General features: G+C 45.9%; 1 protein-coding gene across 1 annotated transcript in view; it reads left to right on the top strand.

Moving 5' to 3' along the window:
• Positions 1-16,577, top strand: part of LOC134983462 (zinc finger protein 585A-like) — a 151,168-nt gene extending 134,591 nt beyond the window's left edge. The window contains exon 7 of the mRNA XM_063949138.1: positions 14,272-16,577. Coding sequence (XP_063805208.1) covers positions 14,272-15,563 — 1,292 coding nt within the window. The 3' untranslated portion in view covers positions 15,564-16,577. The remainder of the gene's footprint in view (positions 1-14,271) is intronic.
• Positions 16,578-22,828: the final 6,251 nt, after the last annotated feature.

Genomic DNA, 22,828 nt, shown 5'->3' with positions numbered 1-22,828 from the left:
GCCACTTTTAGAAGGCCATTGTATATGGCTCTTAGTTCCAGAATGTTTATTGGAAGGACCAGTTCCCGGCTTGACCACTTTCCTTGGAAGTTTTCCCCCTGGGTGACTGCTCCCCAAGCTTTGAGGCTTGCATCCGTGGTTAGAAGAATCCAATTCTGAATCCTGAACCTGCGGCCGTCAAGCAGGTGAGAAGTTTGCAGCCACCAGAGTAGTGAAATTCTGGCATTCGGTGACAGGCATATCCATTGGTGCATGTGAAGATGCAATCCAGACCAGTTGTCCAGGAGATCCAGCTGGATGAAGCGTGCATGGAATCTTCTGTATTGTAGAGCCTCGTAGGAGAATACCATCTTCCCCAGAAGCCAAATGCACCGATGAACCGATACCCGGGGAGGTTTCAAGACATCCCGGACCATTGATTGGATCACCAAAGCTTTCTCCACCGGTAGAAACACCCGCTGCACTTCCGTGTTGAGTATCATCCCCAGGAAGGTCAGTCTCCTTGTCGGTTCCAAATGTGACTTTGGAAGGTTCTGGATCCACCCATGATCCCAGAGTAGTTGAGTTGAGAGCGCAATACTCTGCAACAGCTTCTCCTTGGAAGATGCCTCTATCAGCAGATCATCCAGATATGGAATTATGTTCACTCCCTGTTTGCGTAGGAGGAGCATCATCTCCGCCATGACCATGGTGAACACCCTCGGTGCTGTGGAGAGGCCAGATGGCAATGTTTGGAACGGATAGTGACAGTCCTGTAGTGCAAACCGTAGATAGGCCTGGTGAGGCGGCCAGATAGGAATGTGAAGGTACGCATCCTTGATATACAGGGATACTAGGAATTCCCCCTTCTCCAGACCTTAGATCACCGCTTTCAGAGACTACATCTTCAATTGGAAAACCCTTAAGTAGTGGTTCAACGCTTTCGGGTTCAATATAGGCCTTACCGAACCATTTGGTTTTGGTACTACAAACAAGTTTGAGTAATAACCCTTGATTTTTGGGTGAGGTGGAACTGGAACAATAACATTTGTTCGTACCAGTTTTTTAACGGCTTCCTGTAGGACAGCACTTTCTGTCTGCGAACCTGGTAAGCCTGATTTGAAGAATCTGTGAGGTGGGAGTTCCTGAAACTCCAGTCTGTACCCCTGGGTAACAATATCCGTCACCCAGGGGTCTAGGCATGATGACGCCCAGACGTGACTGAAATCTTTTAGTCTCGCTCTCACCTGTCTGATCTCCAGGCTGGGAGGTCCACCATCATGCTGAATATTTGGTGGAAGCAGAACCTGGATTCTGTCCCTGGGAACCTGTTGGTGCAGGTTTTTTTGGATCTTCCCCGACCTCCTCTAAAGAAGGTGGGAGGGGGTTTGGATTTTTTAAATTTTGAGGTCCAAAAGGACTGCAGTGTAGGTGTAGGATAATATTTTCTACCTGGGGCTGCTGCAGAGGGAAGAAATGTTGTCTTACCCGCAGTCGCCGTGGAAATCCACAAATCCAATGCGTCCCCAAATAGTGTTAGGCGCCGGGGTCCGCTCGTCGGTGCGGCCCGGCGCCTAGCAACCAGGGACGCCGTGCGCGTTCAGCCGCCGGCTCCCTGGCAACGCTAGACGCCGGGCGCACAGAGCCGCTCTGACCTTAGCAACGGGGACGCCACGTTCAGCCGCGTTCCCCGTTGCTGGGTCTGTCCTAAATTACCTGATTATGTGCTGGCCGTGCAGCATGCAAGCTGCACGGCATTTCCATTGATTACCCTGTCTGGATCTTGATTGGAGGGTTCCTGAATAAAGGCACCCTCAGGACTTCTTACAGACGCCGGTGATAGCTTCCTGTTTGCCTGTGTCTGCTACAGAGAGTTTCCAGTCCTGCTCTATCCGGTTGTTCCTGTCCTCAGAGATCCTGTACTCGGAAGTTTGCCATCTATTCCTGGAGTCTGACCGAGCACCTTTAACATCCTGTGGTGTTCGTGAGTCGCGGCTCAGCCGTGTGTTGTGGCTTGTCCGCTTACTGTTTATTATTTAGTTTATTTGTGTTCTGGAGCTTTTGCGGAGGATTCCGCTCCCACAGATCCACTCTGGTATCCAGCGGTGCTGGATAGGAGTAACGGATCAGTGGTTCTTTGGTTGTCCTTTTCCCTGGCGGCTAGTCCGCACATACCTTTGGTTAAAGTTAGTTAGCTTGTAACCCCTGGCCTGGTTGCTTAGTCAGAGGGCCCCTTGTTATCAATGTGAAGGGAAAAGGGGAATGGGGGTATCGGAAACCGCACTGGAGAACTACAATTACTGTTAATTGATAGTTTATTAATTTGTTAGACCAACATCTGGCTCTATCAGCATTAATTACGCTAAGCACTAGGTTGGCGGTGCACCCAGATTTTCAGTCCTGAAGACTGTAATATGCAAAAGGGGAACAGCCCTCTCTGCTACCGCAGAAAAGGCTGAAGAAAAAGAAGACCTAATCTTTTTCTGGGGCACGCTTTCTATATGAGATAAAAATTAAAATTAATTCTTTATTGTTACTGTATTAAAAAGTTCTAGACTTGTTCATCAGTAAATAATATAGGCATACAATTTGCCAATTATGTAGCGATAATCTCTATATATTTGCACCCGGGTATCCCTATTTATTTGGGTTCCATCTACAAATAGGTATACCTTAGGGATATGATCACATTTATCTCCTTCACCGAGATTTAAAGGACATCAAAAATTACTGGAGTTTGTATGTACTCCTGTTGTTGAAGATTTTCAAAATCAAAAAAGAACACAAAAAGGTATTCTTTATATTTTTGTTGGAGTTTGTATGTACTCCATTTATTGTGTTCTGTTCAAAAATGAAAAATAAAAAATGGAACAGATAATGTGTTTGTCCCCTCGCAGTTATATGTGTGAGCGGAACACCTAACATGTAGCGTATACACATGAATCTGACCACCACCACTGTACAATTTATATAATCATTCTTCAATACCACTGTATAATATATATATGTCAAAACACTTATGCCTGTTCCCTTAATTCTGTCTCGATATTATTCCACACCACTGCACCACTGGATCTAAATATGCAATATAAACAATGGTATCCACAGGGTATATCTGTTGGAAAATAGTTCCTTTAGATCTTGCTGATTTGAAATTTGTAGTATCAGCTAAAGCACATTAAATATATACTGCTTGTTGTCATATACATTTGAAAAAATCCAAGTCTATTGTTCCAAATGGTAAGTGCTTAATTCCTATATATAAGTGTATTCAGATGTGTGGATCCCCACACCTGCAAATTTTCAAAACACACCCATATTTGCTGGGAGGCATATATCCAACATGAGGAATTGCAGCGATTACTTCTATAACTCATTAGATTTGATATATATACACAATTCCACAAAATTTGCTAAATAACCCAAATGGAAAAAACAGATACTCAATTGCTTTTGTAATGCACCAGGAGCACTGCTGTCTAATGTTAATTACTGAGACAGCAACAAGGCATCCTGCTGATTGAAAAATTGTGGCCATCTATTCATATAGAAGAAAAGCAATGGGCAGAGGGATACTCCATACAAGCATTCAGTGCAATATGGGTAAAGTGACAAATTGCGGTTTGGTCAAATATAGAAGAAAAAGCAATGGGCAGAGGGATACTCCATACAAGCATTCAGTGCAATATGGGTAAAGTGACAAATTGCGGTTTGGTCAAATATACTTTACGTATACAGGGAGATGATCCAGCAGTGTTAGACCACGGTGAAGAGAGATCGTGATCTCCGGCGTCCGTGTCCGTGAAACCGGAAGTCGGAGCCGGCCCGGGGCGGAAGTGACGTACGTTTCGCTATCCTAGGCTTGTTCACAGTTGCCTGGCAACTGTGAACAAGCCTAGGATAGCGAAACGTACGTCACTTCCGCCCCGGGCCGGCTCCGACTTCCGGTTTCACGGACACGGACGCCGGAGATCACGATCTCTCTTCACCGTGGTCTAACACTGCTGGATCATCTCCCTGTATACGTAAAGTATATTTGACCAAACCGCAATTTGTCACTTTACCCATATTGCACTGAATGCTTGTATGGAGTATCCCTCTGCCCATTGCTTTTTCTTCTATATTTGACCAAACCGCAATTTGTCACTTTACCCATATTGCACTGAATGCTTGTATGGAGTATCCCTCTGCCCATTGCTTTTCTTCTATATGAATAGATGGCCACAATTTTTCAATCAGCAGGATGCCTTGTTGCTGTCTCAGTAATTAACATTAGACAGCAGTGCTCCTGGTGCATTACAAAAGCAATTGAGTATCTGTTTTTTCCATTTGGGTTATTTAGCAAATTTTGTGGAATTGTGTATATATATCAAATCTAATGAGTTATAGAAGTAATCGCTGCAATTCCTCATGTTGGATATATGCCTCCCAGCAAATATGGGTGTGTTTTGAAAATTTGCAGGTGTGGGGATCCACACATCTGAATACACTTATATATAGGAATTAAACACTTACCATTTGGAACAATAGACTTGGATTTTTTCAAATGTATATGACAACAAGCAGTATATATTTAATGTGCTTTAGCTGATACTACAAATTTCAAATCAGCAAGATCTAAAGGAACTATTTTCCAACAGATATACCCTGTGGATACCATTGTTTATATTGCATATTTAGATCCAGTGGTGCAGTGGTGTGGAATAATATCGAGACAGAATTAAGGGAACAGGCATAAGTGTTTTGACATATATATATTATACAGTGGTATTGAAGAATGATTATATAAATTGTACAGTGGTGGTGGTCAGATTCATGTGTATACGCTACATGTTAGGTGTTCCGCTCACACATATAACTGCGAGGGGACAAACACATTATCTGTTCCATTTTTTATTTTTCATTTTTGAACAGAACACAATAAATGGAGTACATACAAACTCCAACAAAAATATAAAGAATACCTTTTTGTGTTCTTTTTTGATTTTGAAAATCTTCAACAACAGGAGTACATACAAACTCCAGTAATTTTTGATGTCCTTTAAATCTCGGTGAAGGAGATAAATGTGATCATATCCCTAAGGTATACCTATTTGTAGATGGAACCCAAATAAATAGGGATACCCGGGTGCAAATATATAGAGATTATCGCTACATAATTGGCAAATTGTATGCCTATATTATTTACTGATGAACAAGTCTAGAACTTTTTAATACAGTAACAATAAAGAATTAATTTTAATTTTTATCTCATATAGAAAGCGTGCCCCAGAAAAAGATTAGGTCTTCTTTTTCTTCAGCCTTTTCTGCGGTAGCAGAGAGGGCTGTTCCCCTTTTGCATATTACGGCCCCTTGTTATCACCCTGTCTCGGATTTCCCTTTGTCTCCCATTAAGACCTGCGGGGGCATCGGGGTTGGGCAGACATAATCCGCCCTTCGAACGCGGCTGCCATGGGCTCAAGCAACCATAGTCTCGCAAGGGATTTCTGATAACACGGGCGAGACAACGGAGTTAGGGCGCCAGGGGTTACTAGGCTCTCCTGCTCCCACAACCAGCATATCTTCCCAGTACTCAGACCTCTGCCATAAGATCTCTTCTGGTCTGGAGTACGGGAATCATAACAAATAGTGCCTGACCTTGAATGGCAGGTTCTCCACACTTTTCTTGGATACTGCATCTGCAGTCCATTGGCGTATCCTGAGTCCTCTGCGTGCCGAGACAGCCATGGAAGTAGCAGGCCAATGTCCTTCATGGCCTCCACCATGAAACCTGCAGAATCCTGTATGTGCCGAAAAAACAAGTCAATGTCACTCCTATCCATAGTATCTAAGTTCTCCAGTAAGGTGCCTGACCACTTTACTATGGCTTTAGAAATCCATGCGCAAGCAATAGTGGGCCTTAAAGCCATGCTTTTAGCAGTGTATAGTGATTTGAGCGTAGTCTTAATCTTGCGGTCAGCCGGCTACTTTATGGCGATTGAACCAGGGACAGGTAAAACCACCTTTCTCTGACGTCCTAGTGGATGCTGGGAACTCCGTAAGGACCATGGGGAACAGCGGGCCCCGAAGGAGGCTGGGCACTCTAGAAAGATCTTAGACTACCTGGTGTGCACTGGCTCCTCCCACCATGACCCCCCTCCAAGCCTCAGATTTCGTGCCCGGCCGAGGTTGGATGCACACTAGGGGCTCTCCTGAGCTCTTAGAAAGTAATAGTCTTAGATTTTTTTATTTTCAGTGAGACCTGCTGGCAACAGGCTCACTGCAGCGAGGGACTAAGGGGAGAAGAAGCGAACTCGCCTGCTTGCAGCCGGATTGGGCTTCTTAGGCTACTGGACACCATTAGCTCCAGAGGGATCGACCGCAGGCCCAGCCTTGGTGTTCGGTCCCGGAGCCCGCGCCGCCGTCCCCCTTACAGAGCCAGAAGCAAGAAGTTGGTCCAGGAAAATCTGCGGCATGAAGACTCAGTCTTCACCAAGGTAGCGCACAGCACTGCAGCTGTGCGCCATTGCTCCTCTCACACTTCACACTCCGGTCACTGAGGGTGCAGGGCGCTGGGGGGGGGGCGCCCTGAGGCAGCAATAAAAACACCTTGGCTGGCTAAAATACCTCAATATATAGCCCCAGGGGCTATATATGAGGTAAATACCCCTGCCAGAAATCCATAAAAAGCGGGAGAATAGGCCGCGAAAAAAGGGGCGGAGTTTATCTCCTCAGCACACTGGCGCCATTTTTCCCTCACAGCTCCGCTGGAAGGAAGCTCCCTGGCTCTCCCCTGCAGTCTACAGTACAGTAAGAGGGAAAAGAGAGGGGGGGCATTAAATTTGGCAGTATATATATTATATTTTATTGAAAAGCAGCTATTAGGGACATAACTCAGTTAGTCCCTGTATATATATAGCGCTCTGGTGTGTGCTGGCATACTCTTACTCTGTCCCCCCAAAGGGCTTTTGTGGGTCCTGTCCTCTGTTTGAGCATTCCCTGTGTGTGTGGGGTGTGTCGGTACGGCTGTGTCGACATGTTTGATGAGGATAATGATGTGGAGGCGGAGCAGATGCCTTTAGCAGGGGGGCAGACACCTGAGTGGATGAGCTTATGGAAAGAAATGAGTGCACGTATAGACTCTTTACATAAAAAATTTGACGACATGCCAACTGTGGGACAGCCGAGTCTTCAGCTCGTGCCTGTCCAGGTGTCTCAAGGGGCATCAGGGGCTCTAAAACGCCCGCTATCTCAAGTGGCAAACGTAGATGTCGACACTGATACTGACACCAGTGTCGACGAGGATGAGTCGAATCTAATGCCCGTCAGGACCATTCACTGCATGATTGAAGCAATGAAAGAGGTGCTAAACATTTCTGATTTACATCCAGGTACCACAAAAAAGGGTATTATGTTTGGGGAGAAAAAAACTACCCGTAGTTTTTCCCCCTTCAGATGAATTAAATGAGGTGTGTGAGGAAGCGTGGCTTTCCCCTGATAAAAAAATTAGCAATTTCTAAAAAGCTACTAATGGCGTTCCCTTTCCCGCCAGAGGATAGGTTACGCTGGGAAACACCCCCTAGGGTGGATAAAGCGCTCACACGTTTGTCTAAAAAGGTGGCACTACCGTCACAGGATACGGCAGCCCTTAAGGAGCCTGCTGATAGAAAGCAGGAGGCGATCCTGAAGTCTGTTTACACACACTCAGGCATTATACTTAGACCAGCTATTGCGTCAGCATGGATGTGCAGCGCTGCAGCTGCGTGGTCAGATAAATTGTCAGAAAATATTGACACACTAGACAGAGACACGATTCTGCTAACAATTGACCATATCAAAGATTCAGTCTTGTATATGAGAGATGCACAGAGGGAAATCTGCCGGCTGGCATCTAAAGTAAGTGCATTGTCCATTTCTGCTAGGAGAGGCTTATGGACTCGCCAGTGGACAGGAGATGCAGATTCCAAAAGGCACATGGAAGTTTTGCCTTATAAGGGGGAGGAATTATTTGGGGATGGTCTCTCCGACCTAGTTTCCACAGCAACGTCTGGGAAGTCAGCATTTCTACCCCATGTCCCCTCACAGCCTAAGAAGGCGCCATTTTATCAGGTTCAGTCCTTTCGGACACAGAAAAGCAAGCGTGGAAAAAGGCTGCAACAAGCAGCAGGTTCCCAGGAGCAAAAGTCCTCCCCCGCTTCTTCTGCTAAGTCCGCCGCATGACAGTGGGGCTCCACAGGCGGAGCCAGGTACGGTGGGGGCCCGCCTCAAAAATTTCAGCGATCAGTGGGCTCGCTCACAAGTGGATCCCTGGATCCTTCAAGTAGTATCTCAGGGGTACAAGCTGGAATTCGAGGCGGCTCCACCCCACCGGTTCCTAAAATCTGCCTTGCCGATTGCTCCCTCAGACAGGGAGGCGGTGCTAGCGGCAATTCACAAGCTGTATTCCCAGCAGGTGATAATCAAGGTACCCCTACTTCAACAAGGTCGGGGTTACTATTCCACACTATTTGTGGTACCGAAACCAGACGGTCCGGTGAGACCCATTTTAAATTTGAAATCCTTGAACAAGTACATAAAAAAATTCAAGTTCAAGATGGAATCGCTCAGGGCGGTTATTGCGAGCCTGGACGAGGGGGATTACATGGTTTCCCTGGACATCAAGGATGCTTACCTGCATGTCCCCATTTACCATCCTCACCAGGAGTACCTCAGATTTGTGGTACAGGACTGCCATTACCAATTCCAGACGTTGCCGTTTGGACTCTCCACGGCACCAAGGGTTTTTACCAAGGTTATGGCGGAAATGATGATACTCCTTCGAAGAAAGGGAGTTTTAATTATCCCGTACTTGGACGATCTCCTAATAAAGGCACGGTCCAAGGAACAGTTGTTGGTGGGAGTAGCACTATCTCAGGAAGTGCTGCGCCAGCACGACTGGATTCTGAATATTCCAAAGTCACAGCTGGTTCCGACGACACGTCTAATGTTCCTGGGGATGATTCTGGACACAGCCCAGAAAAAAGTGTTTCTCCCGGAGGAGAAAGCCAGGGAGTTGTCTTCTCTAGTCAGAGACCTCCTGAAACCAAAACAGGTATCGGTGCATCACTGCACGCGGGTCCTGGGAAAGATGGTAGCTTCTTACGAAGCAATTCCATTCGGCAGGTTCCATGCCAGAATTTTCCAGTGGGATCTGTTGGACAAGTGGTCCGGATCGCATCTTCAGATGCATCGCTTGATAACCCTGTCTCCAAGAACAAGGGTGTCTCTTCTATGGTGGCTGCAGAGTGCTCATCTTCTGGAGGGCCGCAGATTCGGCATACAGGACTGGGTCCTGGTGACCACGGATGCCAGCCTGCGAGGCTGGGGGGCAGTCACAAAGGGAAGAAACTTCCAAGGACTATGGTTAAGTCAGGAGACTTCTCTTCACATAAATATTCTGGAGCTAAGGGCCATCACCAATGCTCTAAGTCAAGCAAAATCCCTGCTCCTAAATCAGCCGGTGCTGATCCAGTCAGACAACATCACGGCAGTCGCCCATGTGAATCGACAGGGCGGCACAAGAAGCAGGATGGCAATGGCAGAAGCCACAAGAATTCTCCGATGGGCGGAAAATCATGTACTAGCACTGTCAGCAGTGTTCATTCCGGGTGTAGACAACTGGGAAGCAGACTCTCAGCAGGCACGACCTCCACCCGGGAGAGTGGGGACTTCATCCAGAAGTCTTCCAAATGATTACAAATCAGTGGGGTCGTCCACAGGTGGACATGATGGCGTCCCGTCTAAACAAAAAACTAGAGAGGTATTGCGCCAGGTCAAGAGACCCTCAGGCGATAGCGGTGGACGCTCTGGTAAAACCGTGGGTGTACCAGTCAGTTTATGTGTTCCCTCCTCTGCCGCTCATACCAAAGGTATTGAGAATAATAAGAAAGCGAGGAGTAAACACAATTCTCGTGGTTCCGGATTGGCCAAGAAGAGCGTGGTACCCAGAACTTCAAGAGATGATCTCAGAGGACCCGTGACCTCTGCCACTCAGACAAGACCTGCTACAGCAGGGGCCCTGTCTGTTCCAAGACTTACCGCGGCTGCGTTTAACGGCATGGCGGCTGAAAACCGGATCCTGAAGGAAAAGGGCATTCCGGAGGAAGTCATTCCTACGCTTATTAAATCCAGGAAAGAAGTTACAGCAAATCATTATCACCGCATATGGCGGAAATATGTTGCATGGTGTGAGGCCAAAAAGGCCCCAACAGAGGAATTTCAACTAGGTCGATTTCTGCATTTCCTGCAAACAGGAGTGAATATGGGCCTAAAACTGGGCTCCATTAAGGTACAGATCTCGGCTCTGTCGATTTTCTTTCAGAAAGAACTAGCTTCAGTACTTGAAGTTCAGACATTTGTAAAGGGAGTGCTGCATATTCAGCCCCCGTTTGTGCCTCCCGTGGCACCTTGTGACCTCAACGTGGTGTTGAGTTTCTTAAAATCACATTGGTTTGAACCCCTAAAAACCGTGGATCTGAAATATCTCACGTGGAAAGTGGTTATGTTATTGTCCTTGGCTTCCGCCAGGCGAGTATCAGAATTGGCTGCTTTGTCTTGTAAAAGCCCCCATCTGATTTTCCATATGGATAGGGCAGAATTGAGGACTCGTCCCCAGTTTCTACCTAAGGTGGTGTCAGCGTTTCACCTGAATCAGCCTATTGTGGTGCCTGCGGCTACTAAGGACTTGGAGGACTCCAAGTTGTTGGACGTGGTCAGGGCCCTGAAAATTTATGTTTCCAGAACGGCTGGAGTCAGAAAATCTGACTCGTTGTTTATCCTATATGCGCCCAACAAGCTGGGTGCTCCTGCTTCTAAGCAGACTATTGCTCGTTGGATTTGTAGTACAATTCAGCTTGCGCATTCTGTGGCAGGCCTGCCACAGCCAAAATCTGTTAATGCCCATTCCACAAGGAAGGTGGGCTCATCTTGGGCGGCTGCCCGAGGGGTCTTGGCTTCACAACTTTGCCGAGCAGCTACTTGGTCAGGGGCAAACACGTTTGCAAAATTCTATAAATGTGATACCCTGGCTGAGGAGGACCTGGAGTTCTCTCATTCGGTGCTGCAGAGTCATCCGCACTCTCCCGCCCGTTTGGGAGCTTTGGTATAATCCCCATGGTCCTTACGGAGTTCCCAGCATCCACTAGGACGTCAGAGAAAATAAGAATTTACTCACCGGTAATTCTATTTCTCGTAGTCCGTAGTGGATGCTGGGCGCCCATCCCAAGTGCGGTTTATCTGCAATACTTGTAAATAGTTATTGTTAACTAAATCGGGTTATTGTTGAGCCATCTGTTGAGAGGCTCTGTTGTTTCATACTGTTAACTGGTTTTCATATCACGAGTTGTACGGTGTGATTGGTGTGGCTGGTATGAGTCTTACCCGGGATTCAAAATCCTTCCTTATTCTGTACGCTCGTCCGGGCACAGTATCCTAACTGAGGCTTGGAGGAGGGTCATAGGGGGAGGGGCCAGTGCACACCAGGTAGTCTAAGATCTTTCTAGAGTGCCCAGCCTCCTTCGGGGCCCGCTGTTCCCCATGGTCCTTACGGAGTTCCCAGCATCCACTACGGACTACGAGAAATAGAATTACCGGTGAGTAAATTCTTATTTTTTAGACAGCCTAGATACAGAAGTGTCTGCTGTAGGTGGGTTTTCCCACTTCTTCCTATCCTCTTCAGGGAAAGGGAAAGCAATGAGAATTCTTTTAGAGATCTGGAATTTTTTCTCTGGGTTTTCCCAGGATTTTTCAAACAAGGAGTTTAACTCCTTAGAATCAGGAAAGGTCAGCGAGGATTTCTTATTTACTGTAATCTAAGATTCCTCTACTTGTTCCTGAACCTTCCCAGAAATATGCAAAACATCCCTAATGGCTTCAATCATTAGCTGCACCCCTTTAGCAATGGATGCATCCCCCCCTGCATATCGCCATCACCGTCCCCTGTATCAGAGTCGGTATCAGTGACAGCTTGCATTATCTGGGCAAGTGTACGTTTTTTGGGGTATGTAGGGGGGGTTTTAGATGAAGTAGTGGGAGCTGAATACTTCAAATCCACTACAGATTGTCTCAAAAACCTGCGTCTCTTTCTCAGTATGTGACATCCTTGTTGAAATCTGGGATATCATTCCCCTTAAAGAATCCACCCATGGGGGTTTGGATTCAGAAGGCTGAGACAACACATTGCAGTCCGGAGTACATGGAATAGACTCCACAGGAGAAGATACACATTCTGCAGCATAGGACACAGAGTCCTTAGACATGGCAATGTGGATATACACTTACACACACACACACACACACACACAGGAAAATGTCAGACACAGTTTCCCCCAGAGTACCTTCAGAGAGTCATAGAGTATAAGGAGCCAGCCACACAGCGCCCCTGTAGACAGTTATTATGATAAAAGCCCGGCGCTGACTGACTGACCTTAATAGGGAGGGCAGCGCTCCCTGTCAGTGTCCTAGTTCCTATGATCTGCAGGGAGAAAATGGCGCTGGTGAGTGCTGGATCCACTCTGATAGGAAGCCCCGCCCCTTGTAATGGCGCGCGGCTTCCCGCACTAATTGTTTATACTGGCCTGAGGATTTTAGTGATAACAGGAGGATTAGCCCCTGTTAGCTGTGTGAACAGTGTAGGGTTTATCCGCGCTGGCTCAGGACGCCCCTCAAAGCGCCTACACTGTGTGTTGCTGAGCCTTCCTGGAGCACAGCCTGTCAGAGCTGCGCTCCCACCCTTGTGCCGCCATACCCGCCGGCGACCCGCAAACCGGGTCGCCGGCGCTGTACTCAACACTTTCTTCTGGCTTTGTTAGGGGGTGGCAGCCGTACTGCGGGAGTGAGTAGTCGCCCGTGGGCTTGTGATCAGCACCCTTAGGAGCTCAGTGTCCTGTCAGTGGAGTAGAGAACCATTAACTCTTCAAGACGTTGGTTCCTTCCCCCTCCCTAAGTCCCACGAAGCAGGGATTCTGTGGCCAGCAGCCTTCCTGTAACCTAACTAACTCTAGAAAATAAAAAACTAAGAAAACTCCTAGGAGCTCCCCTAGCTGTGACCGGCTCCTCCGTGCACATTTTCTAAATTGAGTCTGGTAGGAGGGGCATAGAGGGAGGGGCCAGCCTATTCTATTAAACTCTTAAAGTGCCAGTGGCTCCCAAAGGACCCGTCTATACCCCATGGTACTAAATGGACCCCAGCATCCTCTAGGACGTAAAATAAAGTTGATTATAACCTAGCAGATGATTATGATGATTGCAGGGGTATCATATGGTGTATTGCATGTAAAGTACCTTGTGCCACACCTACTCTGCTGTAGCAATATACGTTATATAAGGGTGAGTAACACATGTACAGGCTTACCAGCGTATGAGCACACACATAAAGGAATGCTACCTTACCAATGCTTCCAGTAGTAACGTTAGACATTTCTCTGATCCATCAGCTCATATGACTGATGTTATTGTTCATCTAGAATCTCCAATTCATACGATATGTTCCCCATCCATTGTTTTACATTGGTGCTGACGTAGGACTTGGCGAGTGACTACATCTCCATTTATACTTCATGGTTAGTTAACAGTACAAGAGAGAGATACATCTAAGTCTTCTTATAATATTACATTTGTTATTGTGATGTTCTCAGGAGGGTGGACACAATGATAGTCTGAGACACAATATTATAAAGCCTTCATTAAAAGTTATGTTTTATTATACACACACATTTACTAATAAGTGTCCCAGAGAGTCGTCTTCTCCTATTGTTTACAAGATTAATATTGTTACAGAAAATTTCACATTTCCATAATGTGTTTTATTTCCAGCAGATGGACACACAAGCAGGAATATCTCAGAAGGACATCTAATGTTATCCCCGGATTGTGACATAAAAGATAATGACAGTTGACCGGATACTCCAGGAGATAACCCCATTACCCCAATTATACATCCAGCTCTATCAGCTGATCCCCCTGATCCTGGGAAATGTTCTCCTGATCACTCTGATATTGGTGCATCTGTTACAGCTCTGACAGTAGATACAGTGTTTCTGTGTTCTATAGATGCCAAATGTTTTACACAGAACACAAAGCCTATTAACCCACACACAGGTAAGGCAGGTGAAATGCCACTGATATGTTCTGAGTGTGGGAAATGTTTTACACTGAAATCACATCTTGTTGTACATCAGCGAAGTCACACAGGTGAGAAACCATTTCCATGTTCTGAGTGTGGGAAATGTTTTACACTGAAATCACATCTTGTTGTACATAACAGAAGACACACAGGTGAGAAACCATTTTCTTGCTCTGAGTGTGGGAAATGTTTTACACTGAAATCACATCTTGTTGTACATAACAGAAGTCACACAGGTGAGAAACCATTTTCTTGCTCTGAGTGTGGGAAATGTTTTACACAGAACTCACAACTTGTTACACATCGGCAAAGTCACACAGGTGAGAGGCCATTTCCATGTTCTGAGTGTGAGAAATGTTTTACACAGAAATCACAACTTGTTACTCATCAGCGAAGTCACACAGGTGAGAGGCCATTTCCATGTTCTGAGTGTGGGAAATGTTTTACACGGAAATCAAATCTTGTTAAACATCAGCAAAGTCACACAGGTGAGATGCCATTTCCATGTTCTGAGTGTGGGAAATGTTTTACACTGAAATTAAATCTTGTTACACATCAGAAAAGTCACACAGGTGAGAGGCCGTTTCCATGTTCTGAGTGTGGGAAATGTTTTACATGGAAATCACAACTTGTTCCACATCAGCGAAGTCACACAGGTGAGAGGCCATTTCCATGTTCTGAGTGTGGGAAATGTTTTACACGGAAATCAAATCTTGTTAAACATCAGCAAAGTCACACAGGTGAGATGCCATTTCCATGTTCTGAGTGTGGGAAATGTTTTACACTGAAATTAAATCTTGTTACACATCAGAAAAGTCACCCAGGTGAGAAGCCATTTTCTTGCTCTGAGTGTGGGAAATGTTTTACACACAAATCACATCTTGTTATACATCAGCGAAGTCACACAGGTGAGAGGCCATTTCCATGTTCTGAGTGTGGGAAATGTTTTGCAAACAAATCAGCTCTTGTTATACACCAGAGAAGTCACACAGGTGAGAAGTGGTTTTCTTGCTCTGGGTGCAGGAAATGTTTTACACAGAAATCAGATCTTGTTAGACATCAGCAAAGTCACACAGGTGAGAGGCCATTTCCATGTTCTGAGTGTGGAAAATGTTTTTCACACAAATCACATCTTGTTAAACATAACAGAAGTCACACAGGTGAGAAGCCATTTACATGTTCTGAGTGTGGGAAATGTTTTACACGGAAATCACAACTTGTTACACATCAGCGAAGTCATACAGGTGAGAGGCCATTTCCATGTTCTGAGTGTGGGAAATGTTTTACACGGAAATCACAACTTGTTACACATCAGCGAAGTCACACAGGTGAGAGGCCATTTCCATGTTTTGAGTGTGGGAAATGTTATACACAAAAATCAAATCTTGTTAGACATCAGCAAAGTCACACAGGTGAGAGGTCATTTTCATACTCTGAGAAATAAATCAGCTCTTGTTGCACACAGTAGACATCACTCAGATGAGGAACCATTTTAATCTTCTGAAGTATACTCATTGCCATGCGTTGTTCTTCAAGTTTCTTATCCTCTCTCCTATGTTTTTGCAATATACATGTTACCACTAGGTGAAATAATCAGATGTCCTGCCATCATCTACCACTGCTATGCAGATGACCTGTCTTTTGCTCCAGGTACTGAGAACCCAGTCCCAATCCTAAATGGTTGTCTAGCTGAGCTCCAGGTGTGGGTGATGCCAGTTGGCTGTGATTCAGTCCTCGTGAAACAGGCATTTATGGTAGAAGCTCACCAACAAAGGGCAGGGCTACAGCTCAGCTTTGCAAACCAACCGGGCTTGGGGGTTCAGAGTTACAGAATGCTGATCATTTGCGGAATCTGGGTGTCCTGGATGGTGGAGTGACACTTAAACATCAGTATCTGCCACAATTAGATCCTCATCTGAGGAACAGAGCCAGACTCCAGCACGTAATTCTCTCAGAAGATCTACCTACAGTCATACATGTACTTGTATCATCACACATAGACTACTGTAATGTCCCCTACCTGGGTCTCCCAGCAAAAGAATTGCACCGCTTGTAGCTTGTACAGAATGCAGCAGCCAGGCTGTTACCTAACCAGACCGTTCCTGCCACATAACACCCATTCTCTGCTCCCTTCACCGGCTGCCTGTAAGATGGTGACTATTACATAATCTTACTGACTCAGCCCACCATGACCAGGGTCCATGGTACCAGAAGCAGCTTCTGCCTCCTTACTGCCCTGCTTTCTAACTTCCACCTGCAGATGAAGGACTGTTACCAGCAGTACTAAGAATCCTCAAGCAGTGCTGAGATGTCAGAGGGGGAGACAGGGTGGTGGCACTAGTGCTCTAGTGGGGGCTGCCGGAGGCAATGTCTGTGAGAATCTTGTCCTCAAGCAGCACTGAGTTGTCAGAGGGGAGACAAGGTGGTGGCAGTAGTGGGGGAGACAGGGTGGTGGCAGAAGTGAAGGGGGTGGGGTGGTGACAGTTGGGAGATGTGGCAGTAGTGGGGGGAGATGGGGTGGTGACAGTAGTGGGGGCAGTAATGGGGGAAGACAGTGCAGTGACAGTAGTTGGAGACGTGGCAGTATTGTAGACAGAACGATGGCAGTAGTGGGGGGAGACAAGGCGGTTGGCAGTTGTGGGGGTAGACGGGCAGTGGCGGTGGCAGTAGTGGGGGGGAGACAGGGTGGGTGGCAGTAGTGGAAGGAGACGTGGTGGCAGTAGTGGGGGAAAACAGGGTGGTGGATGGAAAAAGGGCGGGTGGCATTAGTGGGGGAGACAGGGTGGGTGGCAGTAGCGGGGGAGACAGCGGGTGGCAGTAGTGGGAGGAGACAGGGCAGGTGGCAGTAGAGGGGGGAGACAGGGTGGATGGCCACAGTGCAGTACCAGGGGATGCTGGAAGCAGTAAAGAGGTGTATGGGTCCCGCACAGAATCAGTTTACTATTAGACTTAATGATGATCATGCTTCCTTATTTCTAATTAATCCCTTGTATGTGTAACTGTTATTTGCTGTGTCAGCCTTTATGTGTGTTCTGTGTAATAATCCTGAAAGTAGTGCTGCTACCGATCTCATATCATTTGTAGTAACTTGGAAAAGATGAGATATGAGGTGCAATCTGGAAGCTTATAGGGGGTTAATCAGAGATGAACGCAGATGTGACATCACGCAGCCCCTGGAAAATGGTCCCGGCCCGCCCGCATTCACCCCTGAGGGATGCAACCGCAATGTGTGTCTGCGCGGCCGCTGCACATGTGCATTTTGTCACCACCAGCAAACTGCTGTGGCCCGCTATTGCGGCTGGGTCTGAATGACCCCCATAGAATTTTGGCTCTCCTGATATGTATCTGTTTTACTTACCTGCAATGCTATAATGTAACTTGAATTGTTTCTGTGATGTAAAGGATATTTTATCCATGTTATGCAGAGTAAAGTATTTTTTAAGTTTAAAATATAGAGAAAACTCTGTGTATTAAAGATATGAAATAAAGTTGTTTAAAAACAAAAGATTTTCGTTGAGTCTTTTTATGTGTCAGTGTGTTATCTTATTTCCAGATAATTGTCGCTATGGTGACAGAAACAATTTCCTGTTAATGTGTCACTTGTATTATTACTTTGTGTCCAGCGGGTGGGCTCGGAAATGTTATCCTTTTCCTCGCAGCCCCAGTTGCTAGAGAAAATGAAGGAGGATCTGTTGACTGGTCACGTTCCGCTTGAGTTGACCATTTTCTCACCAGCAGGTCTTTCCACCTCTGCAGACTTGTGTCCGGAAAGAGAGATACAACGTAGGCTTTAAGCCTAGGATCAAGCACGGTGGCCAAAATGTAGTGCTCTGATTTCAACATATTGACCCCCCTTGAATCCTGGCAAAGCGAATGAAGGGCTCCATCCACAAGTATTTCCAGGGAAGACGTTAAGTCTAAGGGACTATGCACAGGCCCAAATGATAATTGTTTTATGATCGTTCTATGTATGAACCAACCGATAGAGGGAATAATCCGAAAGTGTTAATACCAAAGATTAGCTAATCTGGTTGGAGGTGCGCCATTAAGCAAATTGCAATGACTGGTTAGGGGGTTTAGAAGAAACAGCTAGTGGGCTTATATATAAAGAAGCCTTAATGTGTGGTGCACTCATTTTTTTCTTTGTTTCATGAATAAATTAAAACATAACTTATTATTTTTATTTAAGATAGATTTGTCAATAGGCATGACATAAGGCAATTGATTGTCAGCCTGGAAAGACAAAAAATGAATGAAAGATATAAAATAATTTATATACCAGCACTACCTATGTATGGGTATATAGGTAGAGCAATAATTGATATAAGCAAGTGAAATATAAAAGGGATTTAAACACAGGTTTTATTTATCAAATGTATAAGATCCTTTCACAATGGGATTGTGATCTCAGAAAAATCCTGTTTCTTCTACGCTACTTCATGGCAGCCATAACTACTGGGATTGTATCCCTATTCCTAACTTTAGACAGGGAGTTTTCTTAATCCACTCCACCCCTTCCTACTTTGTCTTTTTTCCTGTCTCCTAGCTTGGCAGGAGGAGTTCCTGTATTATTTTTTCTATTTAAATAATTTTATTTTTCAGGGCTTACCTCAGGTTGTTCCTAGCTGATACGTCTCCTGGTAGCAGTGCTAGAAGAGGGTGGCTCCCTGGGTGTTTGGCTAGGTGTGCTAAGGGGCGGTCAAGTAAGTCCCCATATGTCCAGCTTAAGGTGTCCTCCTGTCAGCTCTTTGCTGTGGGTCCCCCTCTTGCCGTTTTCCGCTGCTGTGGCCGCCGCTCTGCTGTGTGTATGGGGCCTTTCAGTGAGGAGTACCTCTTCTGAAGGGCATCTGTGCAGTTTCCGGCCGGAGGTCCGTCTGCTGAAGGGGATGTACGCGACTTCCTCCGGAAGGTCCTGGCACTGAAGGGAAAGTGCGGCGGTGGGCGGAAGTGCTGGGGGGATGCAGTAAAAGGCTGGCTGGCGGAAGTGCTGTTGGCACCCGTCCCAGCTGATTATGGGGGGCGGGCTGCACGGACGCCATAGCCTTTTATAAGGCATAGAAATTTGAATTAATGGCGCTGCACACAGGAGTTAGGAAGCTCCTATAATTGCTGGGCTGGTTTTCTAAGCTTACCAGCAGAATGGAAAGAGAGCCTTCTCCCCAAAAGCCGGTCAGTGCCCTAAAGAGGTAAGTCCTCATAGAGGGCTGGTTGTTATTTATTGTTTATTGTTTGTTCTGTTACCATGTGGTAGTTTAGGATAGGTTGTAAGGTGTTTTATTTTGTTGTTTTAGTGTGTCTCCACCTAAGAAGAGGTTATGTAAGAAAAGGCACAAGGACATGCAGTGTGCAGCTTGTGACAAAATCTTTTCAGCTGCTGAAAATGTTAAATTCTGTGAGGAATGTATACAGAGTGAATCTCAGGAGACTGTGCAGTCCAAGCAAATAAGAGATTTAATGAGATGGATGAAGGAGTCTTTTGTTACCAAAGGGCAGCTCTCGGAATTCCAAGGGAATAAAAGGGCTAGGTCTTTTGATAGAATTGATTTAGTGGATGAGTCAGGTTCTCAGGATTTTGCTTATGATGATTATCAGGCTGCTTCTAGTGCTGAGTCGGTGGACGAGCAGGAAGAAGAGAGAAAGTTTAATTTGGAGCTGGTGGATAGTCTTCTGAAAGATATCTTTAAGACTATGAATTATAAGATGCCTGAAGAGGAATGTAATGATGAGGATATTCTGTTCTGTGATAAAACCAAAAAGAACAGGGTCTTTCCAGTCCATAAAGCATTAAAAGATGTTGTGAGTAAGGAGTGGAAAAGCATTGATAAAAGCTGGGTAATACTAAAAGGCTTGATCGTATGTTCCCAGGGGAAGATGAGCAGTTTACTAATTGGTGTGCAATCCCTAAAATTGATGCTGCAGTCGCAGAGATGGTATCAAAAACCACCATTTTGTTAGAAGATGGCGCAGTCTTAAAAGATGGTATGGATAAACGCATGGAGAGTGCGTTAAAGAAATTGCATATGTCCTCAGCAATATCACTAAAATCCGGTGTGGCGGTAGCATCTGTTGCTAGAGCGTTGAGAGTCTGGGGGTCAGTATTGGCGACTGATATAGAAGGAGGTGTTTTGAGGCAGTATCTGCAAAGAAGTCTGGCCGTAATGTTCAAAGGGATCGAGTATCTCTGTGAGGCCTCGTTAGATGCTCTGGATTTTGCTGCAAAGTCTATGGCAGCAGGTGTGATGGCAAGAAGAGCTTTGTGGATGCGTTCTTGGTCGGCAGATATGCACTCCAAGTATAGGTTGGTGTCCCTGCCATATGAAGGGTCTTTGCTGTTTGGAAATAAATTAGAAGCCATAATACAGAAAATGTCTGGAGGAAAATCTGCAAAACTTCCTCAGGACAGGAGGAATAGATTTCCAATACCGTCCTCTAAGCAGCAGTTTAAGGAGGCAAGAGGATATCGACCAGGTCGCTTTTATTCAGGAAGGTACTCCTCAGGTAACAATAGGCAGTCCTTTCGGCAGGCCTACAGGAGAGGTGGTCGAAGGGCATGACTGTCACAAGGTTCCGGTATCTTTTCCAGTGGGTGGCAGACTTCAGGAGTTTGCCGGCTGTTGGATAGAGTCTATTCAGGATACGTGGGTAATAGATGTCGTATCCCAGGGATACCGGATAGAATTCTCAAAAATTCCCGTGTTGGACAAATTTCTAGTTTCAGAGACACCAACTACAAATCTGGAGTTAAAAGCTATGAAAGACAGTTTAAGGAAACTGATCGAAGCGAAAGCTGTAGAGACTGTTCCGTTTTTGGAAAGAAACAGAGGTTTCTATTCGATACTGTTTCTGGTGAGAAAACCTTCCGGCGAGTTCAGAACCATCTTAGATCTCAGACAGCTCAACGAGTATATAGAAACAATAAAGTTCCGTATGGAGACCCTAAAGTCTATCCTGTTAGGGGTGAGAGAGAGAGACTTTTTGGCTTCGGTAGACCTAAAGGACGCTTACTTCCACGTTCCAATTTGCAGGCAGCACAGGAAATATCTAAGGCTTTGTGTCCTCGGCAAACACTTTCAGTTCACTTGCCTTCCTTTCAGCCTAAAGTCATCTCCAAGGGTGTTCACCAAAGTTCTGATGTCGCTCATTGCTGTGATCAGAGGTCAAAAAGTAGCAATATGGTCATACCTTGACGACTTGCTGGTGTGCGGAGAGTCGATAGAGAAAGTGGACAAAGCATTAAGTGTGGTGCTACAAATTCTACAAGAACATGGCTGGCTCATAAACTGGGGAAAAAGCAGATTAACGCCAAAGCAAAGAATACAGTTTCTGGGGGTACAGGTAGATACCCTTGATTATATGATAGGTCTTTCAGAGGAGAGGTGTCTAAAGCTTCAAGATCGGGCTACCCTCATAAAGGGATGCAACAGTGTGACGATTCGTCAGGGGATGCGTCTCTTGGGGATGATGGCGTCCTCCATAGATGTAGTCCCTTGGGCGAGGTGGAGGATGAGAGATCTTCAGTTGGACATCCTGAGTTATATTCGGAAGGGATATTCTCTGAATTACCGTATAAAACTAGGCCGGAAAGCGAAAGAATCTTTGACCTGGTGGACGGATGAACGGCTGGTCAGCAGAAGGACGTCTCTGTCGGACCATCATGCTCTGGTTCTGACAACGGATGCGAGTACAACAGGTTTGGGTGCTCATCTGTTGCACAGAAATTGTCAGGGCACATGGAGCGAAGAGGAAGCACGTTTGTCTTCGAATCACAGGGAGATGAGAGCGGTGTGGAATGCCATACAGCAGTTTCAAGAACAACTTCAAGGAAAGCATCTCAAGGTTTTTTCAGACAACGTTTCCGTAGTGGCGTATCTCAATCGCCAAGGAGGCACCAGGAGTCCAGTGTTGATGGAGGAAGTGTCAAAGATAATGAAATGGGCGGAATGCCATCTCAAAACTCTAGTAGCTCTACATGTTCCAGGAGTAAACAATGTGGTGGCAGACTTCCTCAGTCGACAGGAGGTATTACCTGGAGAGTGGGAGCTGGAAGATGTAGTTTTTTAACAGATCATACAACAGTTCGGAAGGCCTCAGGTAGATTTGATGGCCACACACGTCAATGCAAAAGTACCACTCTTTTTCTCCCGATATCATCTCCCAGGAACAGGGGGAGTGGATGCTTTCTCTCTTCCTTGGACGTTCAGACTGGCGTATGTGTTTCCCCCGTTTCCGATGATTCCAAGGACTCTCAGGAAGATCTGGGAGGACAAGGCACAAGTAATAATAATTCTTCCCTACTGGCCGAAGAGGGGTTGGTTTCCTTCAGTGCTCAGGATGGCAGTGCAGGGTCCTTTGAGGTTGCCGTTGAAGAAGGAGTTGCTGCATCAGGGGCCATTGTTGCATCCAAATCTGCAACGGCTTCATTTGACGGCGTGGAAATTGAGCGGCAGCTATTAAGAAATAGAGGTCTGTCCGGGCAGGTCCTCGATTTGCTTATCCAGGCAAGGAAGAAAGTATCCTCTAGTGTTTACTATAGGGTCTGGAAAAAAAATCATCTCCTTGGTCTGGATCAATATTTAATCCATTAAAAGCAGAAACTTCTCAAGTTTTGCAATTCCTGTTTGAAGGTTTTGAGAAAGGATTGGCAGTGTCCACTATTAAGGTTCAGATATCGGCTCTGAGTATTCTGTTGGATCGGAGATTGTCTGAGGA

Source organism: Pseudophryne corroboree (genome assembly GCF_028390025.1).
Source record: "Pseudophryne corroboree isolate aPseCor3 chromosome 3 unlocalized genomic scaffold, aPseCor3.hap2 SUPER_3_unloc_15, whole genome shotgun sequence".
Classification (NCBI taxonomy): Eukaryota; Metazoa; Chordata; class Amphibia; order Anura; family Myobatrachidae; genus Pseudophryne; species Pseudophryne corroboree.
The sequence above is the reverse complement of the archived record's forward strand: the minus strand, read 5'-3'. Positions and strand labels throughout refer to the sequence as shown.